Source organism: Molossus molossus, unplaced genomic scaffold (assembly GCF_014108415.1).
Source record: "Molossus molossus isolate mMolMol1 unplaced genomic scaffold, mMolMol1.p scaffold_m16_p_4, whole genome shotgun sequence".
Taxonomy (NCBI): domain Eukaryota; kingdom Metazoa; phylum Chordata; class Mammalia; order Chiroptera; family Molossidae; genus Molossus; species Molossus molossus.
The window spans coordinates 4,187,639-4,200,068 of record NW_023425377.1 but is presented as its reverse complement, the minus strand read 5'-3'; the positions used below and the strand labels follow the sequence as shown (position 1 = coordinate 4,200,068).

Sequence of the window (12,430 nt, the reverse complement as noted above, 5' to 3'; positions counted from 1 at the left end):
GCCAAGCGTTCCTAGTTCCTCCTACCGCTGTTGCCTAGGACACCACGTCTCCTAGCGCCGTGACTCTGGAGGCGCACTTTGAACCATCGCAGCACCCCACCTAGCATCTTTGCAGCTAATTCTCCAATCTGGAATGTTCGTCCCTCAGAGTCACAAAGTTGGCTCTTCTCGCCTGGCAGACCATGCTTGACGTCAATTGCATGACCCTCTCCCTCTGGACCCCATCCCTTGCCCAAGTGCAGAGTAAAGCCGAGCTGAACCCAGGACCCAGGCTGCTAGTGTCCAATCTTTAAGGCCAGCCAGGCCTGGCCACTCTGGAAGGAAAGACGCCCTGCTTGGTTATGGCAGATGGACGTGCCTGCTTAGGCTAAGGAGTGTCCAAGGAGCATTCTAGTCACTCACCACAGTTGTCTGAGTCTTGCAAGGCCCTCCGTGACAGCGACGTCGCCGGGAGGCCAGGTTTGAGCACAAGCCCCATTTTACAGCAGGCACAGAGAGGGTAAACCGAGGCACAACATCAGTCCCAGGGCAGGGCCCCTGTGCTCAAGCCCCTCTCTCTGGAGGGGGTGTTTCCAGGCCCGTTGCCCAGCGCCTGGCATACAGTAGGCGCTCAGAGTTTCTCGAATGAAAAACCGCATCTGTAAGCCAGGTGCGTCACGAGCAGAGAAGGCACCTGGAGAAGAACCCAAAGGGGCCTGCTCGAGGCTTTGCAGTGCTGCGCGCACCTCTAGGGACGCTGAGCCAGAGCCAGCGGGGAGGGGAGGGGGGCAGACTGGAGCGTCGTGGGGAAAGGAGAGTGCGCCGAGGGGAGAGAGGGGCGAGGGAGGGGACGCAGACTCGGGGAGTGCGGATGCAGGGAGGGGGGGATCGTGGGGAGAGGACGGGAAGATCGTGGGGAAGAGAGGGGTGCGGCGAGCGAAGGGAGGGCGCGGGGAGGGGGCGCCGAGCAGCTGACGTGGGCTGGGGTCGGTGCGGCTGGCTGTGGGAGGCGGCGGCGCACAGCGGCACAGTGTCCCCAAGCAAGGGCGAGCGAGCGCCGCGCCCGCACCTCCCTGCACAGCCCGCACCTTGCGCCAGGAGGAGAGGCCGCCGCCGCCTTGTCGAGCCCCGTCCTCTCGGGCTCCTGCAGCTCCTGGAGGCGCCATGGCCCTGGCCCTCTGGCCGCGCGTCAGCCACATCCTCTGGCTTTCCTGCCTCCTGCCCTCGGCCCCCGCCGTGGTGGCCGCAGGTAAGCCGCTGCACCGGCCGGCCGCCTGCCCTCCCCGAGTCGCTGCGCGCCTGGGGCCTCCCTGGGAGCCTGGGCTGAGGAGCTGGCGCCGTGCGCCCTGCGAGCACCTTCCTCCACCCCCGAGTCCCTGCACAGGTTTCGGAGGGGACACCGCCAGCCCTCTACGCTCTCCCCAGAAGTCGCCTTGCCACTTGAGGGGGCTCTCTGCGGCCCTCGGCTTCTGCTGCCCCCTATAGATCGGTCCAGCGCTGCCCTGGGAACCGCGCGCGCGGTAACCCGCGAATCCACCTGGATGCTTGGGGACCTAGCAGCCGATGAGGGTGGGAGAAAACGATGCAGGGAGACCCAGTCTGTGTGGGGTCGGCCATCACGTCACAGCCCCATGGAGCACGGCCACGTCGCCCTCGGAGCAGCATTTTTCGCTTTAAAATATCCCCTTATGTGAAGTCTTTCCACCCTGTTGTGCTGACGCGCGTGCGTGTGTGTGTGTGTGTGTGTGTGGTGTGTTGGGGGGCGGGAGGGTGGGGTGGGGAGGTGTAGATGTGATTTTAAAGCCGAGGAGGCCAGTCTACCATTTCCTCTCTGGGAATATTTCCAAAATGGACCCTGAGTAGGTTCTGCCAGGTCCCACCCCCTGTCCCTTGTTGCACCTCTACCATGCCCACCTCCCCACTGCTGGAAAGCCAGCACCAAATTTTCTGCCTCATTTTGGCGACAAAAATGGACTCAGATAGGAGAGTTGTTGGGGAACCGTTGGGACGTGGGCGGCTATGGGAGAGGGTGTTAAATATTATCCAACAATTTCATTTTCTCCATACACACCTTAAAAGAATGGGAGAGAGAGGAAGGCCATTTTGTGCAATAAAAGCCACAAGGTAGAATAAAAACTTGCATCTCAGGGATGAAATAAGAGAAATGTTTGGGAATTGAGCTTGGCCAAGATCACTTGCCACCCCCTAGAGATTCATATGGAAATGGGGTCTCTTGTCCATTAGGGTTATTTATCCAAAAATAACGGATGTGGTTTTAATTAAAGAAACACGTGAATTGATTATTTGGAAGTCATGTGTGGTTCCCAGCCTGGCCGACTGCACCCATGATATGGTTAAAACAGCTAGGAATTGGGTTAGGGAAAACCCAAGGGGGAAAATAGAGACTCAAACACCCTTTCCACCCTCCCTGGGGTCTGGGTCAGCCTGCATGGCATGCTTCCTACACCAGGGGTTAAAGTCAGAAGTCTGTGTTCTGACCATGAATCAATTCCAGGATGTGTTATCCAGACTTCAGGTGGACCATGTGTGAAAAGGCTGACGTAGCCATTTTCTAGAATGTCCAAGGCCCCACATACTGTGTTATCGGAGAAAACGTGTGTGCTCCAAGTGGAAACCCTGGGGCTTGCTTGTGAATGTTGTTCCCACGGGTCATGCTTTATGGCAGTTGCCACTTCACTTTCTGCGTTGGTCCTCTCAGCGCCGGTCCCTTGGGCTACCTGTGGTGCCCTGTAAGCCATGCCATGACTGCTGTGTAACTCGGACTCTCCAACTTGAAAAGATGGGTTTCAGTGGGTAGGGTAATGGGACCTGAGCTTGGTTTCTTCAGCCACATATGGCGAAGCCTTTATGGCCCATTTTAGCCTGAATGTCCCGAACACTTCCCAGAACCCTGAAAGGAGAGACAGCACCACCTAGGAACCGTAAAGCATCTGCTGTAGGAAATGCTCAAGAAAAAGTGCCCCTGTTGGCTTCTTGGGTCTGGACAGGTAGGGGTCTCCCAGGAGCTGCGCCACCATCTGCCCCAACATCTGCTGTAGCCACAGCCCCTCCTGACACCCATATACCTCCTCCCAGCTGAGCCTGTGGCCCCTGATTCCATTCCCCTGGCAAGAGATCTTCGTCCTGCTGACGGGCATGGCTCTACGTTCTGCTGACCTGCGTCTTGTCATGTGCCCGTCTCTCTGCAGATTCTGGATGGCCATTTACATGCAGCCAGCCACATGTCCCCGCCACCTGCCAGCCTCGCTCTGGCCCAAGCTCCTTGACTGGGGGTGGGCAGGAGCAAGAGGGGAAAGGGAGGGGGTGGCCTCTTATCTAGCACCTCTTTCTGTGACAATGAAGATATTCTATATCCACACTGTCCAACATGATGACCCTTAGTCACAGGTGGGTAGCGAGCACTTGAAATGGAGCTAGTGTGACTGAGAGAGTGGATTTTACATTTTGTTTCATCTTCATTGAAACTTAACTGGCCACACGTAGCTGATGCTGCCATATTGGGCAGCGCAGATCTAGCACCTCTCACATGACAGATTTAGAATCTCAGACCAAGAGAGACAGGGGCTTGGCTCAGATGGAGTGGACTTTCTGCCCATGGCTTGTTTGGCTACAGTCAAGGTGTTAGGCTTCTTAACAGGGACCAGACTCAGCTTCGTGTGTCAAATCAGAATTTTGTTTGACATGTACTAGTCCAAACATGTGGGCAATGGTGGGCATTCCTCAGCAGCAGCTGCCATGGTTCCTCCTGAGGGGCATGGGCAGTTGTTTATCAAAGCTTAGATGGAAGTCCAGGCAGGTCAGCATGCCATACACATGCTCTGTAATATAAATTGGGAGCCCTAGAAAGAGCATGTGGTTTGGAGTCAGTTGGGCCCGGGGTTTGACTCTCAGCTTGACAATGAACTAGTCATATGACCCTTGGGCAAGTCACTTGGGCTGCCCGGGCCTCAGTCTCTCCACCTGTCAAATAGAATAATAGAAGCCAACCCAGTGGGTGTCATTAGAGTTCCTTGCCATGTCCCCTTCTGAAACACGGTTTTCGTTTCTGGACTCCTAGGCCGTTATGAACTTCGCCTCGTCACTGATAGCCCTGCCACCACAGGGGCAGAGATGACCATCACGGCTAGCCTAGTGTCCAGTGACAACGGCAGCCTGGTCCTGCCCACCAACACTCACTTCTACCGTTTCCACTGGATCCATAGCCCACTGCTGCTCAGGGAGAAGACGGAGGAGGCTTTCAGCTCGACCGTCCGCGCTGTGGGAAGCGTGCCTGGGGACTTCCCCGTGTCTGTCTGGGTCACTGCAGCCAACTGTGGGATGTGCCAGCCTGTGGCAAGGAGCCTCCTCGTCCTCTCCGTCTCAGGTGAGGACCTTTCCCGTCTGCTAATTTGTCTGCAGACTCTGGGTGCAGAGAAAAACATCCAGCCTGGCTGGGAACAAAATGCAAATTACACCCTTGGTCCCTTCTCTGTTGTCAGTTGAGTTAACAAAGGATCAGAAAATGGTAATACCCACTGCGGGCACACATGCGGGCGCTAAAAGTACCTCTTGCTACTGGGAGTGTAAATTAATACAACCCCTTGGAGAGCAACTGATCGATATGTATCAATTATTTTCCTCTTCAGCCTATTCATTTTTATTCTCTCTTTCTCCCCTACCCCATTTTCTTCTTCCAAGAAGTCCCTACTATCTTGGAGTTCACAGTCTCGTAAAGAATTTATCTTCAGGGACTAAATCTCCATCTGGGTAATGCGTTACGTACAAAGATGTCCATTTCAGTGGTGTTTATAACAGCAGACGAAAATATAAACAAAGCTAAGTATGCAACCGTAAGGGGAGTGGTTAAGTATGTTGATATACTTTTGTATAATGAACAATAATGACCTTTACTGGATTTATAATATCCTAGGAGAACACTCATGCTTGTAAAATTTTAAAAAGCAAAACAAAATTTTATAACCAATTTGGTCAACTGTGTTTAATATACACGTACACACATACACACTAACACTTTGCAACTCTTAAAAAATGTCAGCAATGGTTGTGTTTGAGTGATAGGAAGTTTCTCTTCTTTTCATTCTATTTTTTAGCATTTTCCAAATGAACATGATTGAGCCCACCTTACTCTAAATTTTTGTGGTGAAAAAAAAAATCAGCTTCTTTCTTTCTTTCTTTCTTTCTTTCTTTCTTTCTTTCTTTCTTTCTTTCTTTCTTTCTTTCTTTCTTTCTTTCAAGAGAAGGACGCAGAACAGAGGTCCTCACCCAGCTCAGCACATTGGGTGTGGAGATGTGATCAGTAGAACTGCTCATTGTTTTAAGGCTCCTTTAACACTTTGCAATATTTCCCAGAAGTTACTTTCAAAGCCTATGCATTTCCTTCTGTTCTGAGCATCTTTTGTGCCAGAAAGTTCAGGGTCCTGGTGAAAAGGGTGCAGGCGAGAAGCCATGTATGTCCCACCTGCCGGGGGTCTTCAACAGTGTCTACGCAGCCGGCGTGATGACTCGGAGGCACGCGCCTCTGTGCACAGTGACTTCAGGGTCCCCGCTCACCACCCCCAGCTGTGACAGCCAGAAAGTCAGGGAGGGCAGAGGGTGCTCTGTCTGCAGACACGGGAGGTCGCTCCTGGCTCTACCCTCCCAAAGTCTCAGTGATTCACCCTCTTGGTCTCGCCCCCAGAATTCCTTGTGGGGAACCTCGTCATCACCCAGAACACGTCCCTGCCCTGGCCCGGCTCCTATCTCACCAAGACAGTCCTTAAACTGTCCTTCCTCCTCCATGACCCGAGCGACTTCTTCAAGACCGCCTGGTTTCTCTACCGCTGGGACTTTGGGGATGGGTATGTCCTGCCCCTGCCCCTCCCACCACTGGTGCCCCAAAGCCTTGGCCCAGGGTGGTGGCCCTGTCATCCCACGCAGTCCCATGCAGGGTGCTCTTCCTGCCCCGCCTACACCCACTCACCCCAGACGTCCCTGCTCTGTGCTGGCTTGGGGTGCGTGGGGACCAGTGGTGAGCACCATGGGACCTGCCCTCAAGTTGCCTGCAGCTGAGTGGAGGAGGTCACTGGTACCCCAAACCGTCCTTTAAGGACAGTCAAGGTGGAAAGGGCTTTTGCCCATTTGACTTTGGAGGGACCTGTCCAGGCTTCCTTTCTCCAGATTCCATCTCTCCAAACACGCTACAGGAGGCAGGGCGGGAAGTGGGGGTCAGGCGCTGAGCCCAGGCAGCCCACAGGCTCCCCCAAGTTCATACAAGAGCAGGGCTCAGTGGCGACCACTCACCCCCTGGGTCCCCCCAAGCCCCTGGCTGAGCCTGTGAGTCCCATGGGGGCGAGGAGGGGTGCAGGAAGGGCCCCTGAGCCCCGAGGGACAGGAAAGCTGGTGGCGGGCCGTAAGGAATGGCGAGATTCGGAAGGCTGCCGCTGTGATGGTCGCCAGGGAGTGTGTCACTGTATCGCCACCCTGGACTCTCAGAGGTCACATGAGTTACCTCTGTCGTCTGTCTCCTCCCTGTCGCCTTACAGCACCCTGCTGGTGACTGAGGACTCTACGGTCTATTACAACTATTCGATCATCGGGACCGTCACCGTGAAGCTCAAAGTGGTGGCGGAGTGGGAACAGACAACGCTGGACGCTGGGAAGGGCATCGTGCAGAAGAAGGGGGACTTCTCTGCCTCGCTGAAGCTGCAGGGTAGGTCCGCAAGGGTCGGTGCAGGTTGAGGGCTTCTTGTTCCCCGGCCACATGGGCCTGTGGTCAAGGCACAAGGCATAGTGGACTGTGCCCCCATCTACCGCACAGGAGGAAATGTCGAAGCCCATCTCTTCCGTCACACAGCTCTGGGCCTGGGAGCCCCGAGACAGCTGTCCTTAGCTACTGGACTTAACGGGGTCCCCTGCCTTTCAGAAACTCTTCGAGGCATCCAGGTCTCGGGGCCCACCCAAATTCAGACCTTCCAAAAGATGACGGTGACCTTGAACTTCCTGGGGAGGTGAGTGAACCCCAGAGTGCGCGGTATGTGATCTGCGGCCTTGCCCGCTCTCTCCGGGGGGTGATCCTGAGCCTGCTCCACACCCCGTGGGGCTCCCAGCCTGGGGGCTCTTGGAAGGACAATGTCACCCAGCCCCTTGGCCATGCCACGGGAAAGCTGTGGGCACAGCTCCATTGTCAGGGTCCACGACAGGGAGCACTGGCCTTTCGGGGCGGTCAGCAGTGTGGGCATCGAGGCAAAGGCAGGGGAGGGACCCTGCTGAGGAAGGTCCCCTGTGTGACTTGGGCCTACTTTCCAGCTCCCGGCAAACACGCCATTTTGAGTAGGATGTGGCCCAGCTCTTGGCAAGAAGGGCATTCAGCTAAGTTTGTGGTGAACAATGAGACACAAGAGGCCTGCCCTGGTGTCCACAGGGGCGGCTGGAGCTGCAGAGGTCACGGCCTGGCCCAGCCCTCCCTCACCACGGGGCCATGGCAGAGGGAAGCAGGGCTGGGCAGAGAGGGGGGGGCTGGAGGTGGTTTCTAAAGCATGGGTGTGGGGCTGCGGAGGCTGGAGCTAGGTACTTGGAGGGCGGGGTGGGAAGCCGCTGGGGCGCCGCAGACTGGGTGCTTGAGTGAGCGCTGAGTGAGCGCCGAGTGTGCGCTGAGTGTGCGCTGAGTGTGCGCCGAGTGAGCGCTGAGTGTGCGCCGAGTGAGCGCTGAGTGTGCGCTGAGTGTGCGCTGAGTGTGCGCTGAGTGAGTGCTGAGTGTGTGCTGAGTGCGTGCTGAGTGTGCGCTGAGTGAGCGCCGAGTGTGCGCTGAGTGTGCGCCGAGTGAGCGCTGAGTGTGCGCTGAGTGAGCGCTGAGTGAGCGCTGAGTGTGCCATGAGTGTGCGCTGAGTGTGCGCTGAATGAGCGCTGAGTGTGCGCTGAGTGTGCGCTGAGTGAGCGCTGAGTGTGCGCTGAGTGTGCGCTGAGTGTGCGCTGAGTGAGTGCTGAGTGTGTGCTGAGTGAGTGCTGAGTGTGTGCTGAGTGCGTGCTGAGTGTGCGCTGAGTGAGTGCTGAGTGAGCGCTGAGTGTGCCATGAGTGTGCGCTGAGTGTGCGCTGGACTGGAGCCTGGAGCCCCGGGAAGGGACTGCTCCCGGGCGCTCCTGGGACGGACCTGCGGTTCCCAGCTTCCGAGCCCGTGCTGTGCGGGCAGACAAGGCGAAATGCCCTCGTCCCCTCTACACCTACCAGACCCTCCTCAAACGCCACCTCCTCCAGGAGGCCTGCCCAGCACACCGCCTGTGTCACCGCTGGGCATTGGTCCAGCAGTCAGTGCAGGGCTCCGTGTGTCTCCCCGGCCTGGAATCCCCTCGGGGTCCAGGGCCATCTCTGTGGACTGTTGTGTTCCCCGTCCGGGAGGTGTGAAGTGGAGGCCGGCACAGCCGGGGTCCCGTCTTGGAAAGGACACCGGAGTTCACGGCCCCCTGGCCTTCCGGGACGCGGTCTGTGTCACACTCTTTGCCGTTGCTGAAAAGCCACCCGCGTGTGCCTGCAGCCCGCCCCTGACCGTGTGCTGGCACCTCACGGCCGAGTGCCTCCCGCCGGAGGAGGGCGAGTGCCGCCCCGCGCCCGTGGCCGGCACAGCTTACAACCTGACCCACACCTTCCGGGACCCTGGGGACTACTGCTTCAGCATCCGGGCCCAGAACGTCGTCAGCAAGACGCACCAGTACCACAGGATCCAGGTGTGGCCCTCCAGTAAGTGACACCTCCCCTCTGCTTCGGAGCCATGCGGACCGCAACAGCCAGCCACCCCTGCCCAGCCCATCTGCCCACGCAGTCTGCGACCACCCCTCCAACACTAGAGTCACCAGTAACCCTGCTGACCCCAACGCCACTGACCCACTGCCATACCCCTCCCCCACCACATCTTACCGTGCCACCAACAGCCAGCTCCGGCCCCCTCCGACCCGCCAGCACCACCTCTCGCCCTGCGTCACCGGCTGGGCTGAGCCAGCAGCAGCCCGCCTGACACCTTCCAGCACCGCCCAGAAGCAGCAGATGGCCCTGAACCCCCACCGCCAGCCCCGCGCCATCTGGACCACAGCGCCACTGCCCTGCCGCCCCGGCCTCTCAGCTCTCTTGCTGCCCCCACCATCACTGTGTCCCCAACACGAACACCCCACACAAAATGAGCCACCACGAACACAACGCACCCCTGTTCTTCCCCATCTCCCCAGCACACGGCCTCGGTCACGGCACTGTCGCCGCCACTGAGACCTGCATCTCCAGCGGTGACTGCGGGACTCACAGGGCTGTGGTGGGTCCCCGGGGATGGTGTGCTGCTCAGATAGTGCCCAGTGTGGTCCCTCTCATCCGTCAGGCCCATCCACTTGGCTTACGGTCACAAGAGTGGCTGATGATGGCATTAGGTTCTCCCCTTTCTTTGTGCTTCCTTATGTAGAGGTCAATGTTGGATCCCGGATCCCTCAGGGATGGTCTTTCAGAGCCCAGCCAGAGCCCCCCGTGCAGTACAAAAGGGGAAGCCCTCCCAGCTGCCTGTCCCTCCAGTCCCCAGTCCCTCAGCCCTTGAGCGGGTGCTGCAGGTAGACGCTGACCTGTGGGCGCGGTCGGGGGCGTGGCACCTCCGGGCACTGAGTTCCCAGGATACCCCGACTTCTGTGGACAAGATAGCAGGCCAGGGAGTCAGTGCTAGCTTCTCCTGGGAATCAGGTCCTCATGACGTATGTCGGTGTCTACACTTAGGGAACTTTGTCTACACTTAGGGAACTTCCACAGGAGGGTGAGGGGACAGTGAGAGGGAACTCACATCTGCCGATCACCTGCCGTGCACCTGGCACGCCTACACCTCACCTGGTCTGATCCCCGTGGCAGCCTCCTGGGTCAGCCTTAGCCTGGTCAGAGCCAGGATTTGAACCCAGGACTGCCTAACTGCAGACCCTGGGCTCTTCCTGCCCTGCCACATGGCTTCCCCACAACAGCATCAGTGAGAGAGCCCAGAGCTGCCGGAGGTCAGAAAGCTGCAGCAGAGGTCGCGGGGCAGCTTGAGTGCCCTCCGGGCATGGCTTCCCCTCCCCAGCACGTCACCCCAGAGAGAGCAAGGGGCAGCTGTGCTCTCTTCTACCGCCTGCACTTGGAAGTCATATGCCGTCACCCGTTATAAGCTGTTCACCAGGAGCAAGTCACAGTCCAGCCCGTACTCAGGGGCTGGGGACTTTGGCTGCACCGCTCAGAGGTCACCGTCAACACTAGTGGACGTTTTCTAAAACCCTGACACAACGCCAACGTGGTTTTCGGGAAGTCCGGGCTTTGCCCTTTGCAGCTGCCTGGTCGGAGCGTATGCACACAAAGCAAAGGCTGTGGCGGGGTAGACTCCCCTCCCCTCTGCCCCCCCCTAGCTGGCAATCAGCAGATCAGCACCACTACGCATGACTTCACCCTTTCTCGCTCCCAGGCATCCAGCCGGCCGTCTTCGCGTTCCCCTGCGCCACGCTAATCACCATGATGCTGGCCTTCATCATGTACATGACCCTGAGGAGTGCCGCTCACCAGAAGGACTTGGCGGAGGTGGGCGCGCGGGAGGGTGGGGTCGGGACCTCTGGGCTCGAGGACGAGGAAGGAAACGGTGTGTGCAGAGGGCATGGGGACCAGGCCAGAGGGCTTGGATCCCAGCACAAGGCTGCAGGGCTGGGGGAATTGTGCCCGGAGGCATCCACAGACCAGGCAAAATTGTTGACTTGGCTCTTCCCCCCACTTCTGCTTTACCTCCTGTGCCTGCCCCTCTCCTGGCAGCTGTACCCAGGAGCTGGGAAGGGGGAGGGCCACCAAAAGAGGGATCCCCAGGGAGCAGGAAGGCCCAGGGCACAGTAGCTGCTGTGTGGGGCCAGGAAGGTGCCTGCATGTTGCCACCAGGAGCTGAGCTCATGAGGCCACCTACCAGGGCTCCAGGTGGGCGGATGACTGGCCCGTGGGGTTTTTGTTCATCACAGGTGGCTGATTTGGACTTTCCCCCCATGTCTGACAAGAACCCTGAACCACCCGCTGGGGTCAAGTGCTGCCAGATGTGCTGTGGGCCCTTCCTGCTGGAGACACCGTCCGAGTACCTGGAGGTCGTCCGGGAGAACCATGGGCTGCTGCCGCCCCTCTACAAGTCCGTCAAAACGTACACGGTGTGAGCCCGCCCCCTGGCTCAGCCTCACCGAACTGCCAACTGGACGCTTTGGGTGGGGTGCTGCCCGCCACCCAGCGAGAGGGGTTCATGTGTGCGGGGCCGTCTGCCCTGGCCGGCCAGCCATCTGTACAGCCCAGCCGCTGCCACAGCCCCTCAGTCACACCCCCCGCCGGCCATCTGTCCACCTGTGCAGCCCAGCGGCTGCCACAGCCCCTCAGTCACACCCCCCACCGGCCATCTGTCCACCTGTGCAGCCCAGCCGCTGCTGTGGCCCCTCTCACCTTGGAAGAGGCCCCTGACGTGGTCCCTCCTCTCTCCAGGTGAGCCTGGCTGTCCCTCACCCAGTCCTGCCGTGTTGGCATGTCTGCTGGCCATCTGGGGTTCGAGCTTTCCTCCCCCAGCCAGCCTGTCCGGGTCGGAAAGCTGGAGGAAGGTCACAGACGGTTAGGGATGCATCACAGAAAGTCATGCTTAGAGACAGAGGGGCAGGCGCGCACACACCCATCACGCAGACATCTCAACAGATTCCCTCGGCATCAGTTTGGTCACTTGCTGGGACAAACCCTGAATTTGAACTAAGATGAAATCTGACCTTCTCGACTTGGCCCCAAATAGCTCCTGGGCCTGGGCCTGGTCTGTCCCTTTGTGAACTGTCCCTGCAGCGACCTGGTCTCATTTGAAGGACGCCTGTTAGCTGGGGGCTGGGTGGGGGCAGGACTATTGGTGAGTGCAAAGTGCTTTATGAAAGCACCTTCTTTTCTTGAGACCCTGTTAACATCCACTGAAGAAAAGGCCTTGAAGCAAAAGAGAGTTGAGCAGGTGGGGACTTGGGAAGGTGGTCTTGCCAACCAGCTGCCCCCAGAGGGGCCTTGAGAGGGAAGAGGCAGGACTGGACCAGCCCGAGCCTGGGGGAACCAAGCCCATTCCTGTCCCCTGGGGCCCAGTGGCTGGGGCAGGCAGAGCAGGTGGGGGGAGCAGGTTATGGGTGCAGAGGAGACACAGGCCCCAGCCAACTGTGCAAGGGGTGCCGGGAGCAACCTGGGCCTTCTGGTGGGGGGGGGGGGCAGGGCATGGGGGCCGAGCTCTGTTGCTATACTTGTTTGCTCTCAGACTCATTCTCATGAAACACTGCCATTATTGCTGAATAAAGCTTGTGTACTCTGAGTATAGCTAAGATACGCTGGGTGGCCCCACGGCTCTTTCTGTTCCATGCCTGGACGTTTGAGTGGTTCTCGGCCACCGCAGGACGTCCCTGGTGTGTCCTCTGGTGGAGTGGACTGACGGGG

General features: G+C 58.4%; 1 protein-coding gene across 1 annotated transcript; it reads left to right on the top strand.

The window, feature by feature from the left end:
• Positions 1-1,013: 1,013 nt before the first annotated feature.
• Positions 1,014-12,172, top strand: TMEM130 (transmembrane protein 130). The gene is made up of 8 exons (XM_036240837.1): positions 1,014-1,228; positions 4,058-4,363; positions 5,678-5,837; positions 6,522-6,688; positions 6,902-6,986; positions 8,508-8,710; positions 10,428-10,540; positions 10,963-12,172. The coding sequence occupies exons 1-8, from the start codon at positions 1,144-1,146 to the stop codon at positions 11,146-11,148; spliced, it is 1,305 nt and encodes a 434-aa protein (XP_036096730.1). The 5' UTR covers positions 1,014-1,143; the 3' UTR covers positions 11,149-12,172.
• Positions 12,173-12,430: the final 258 nt, after the last annotated feature.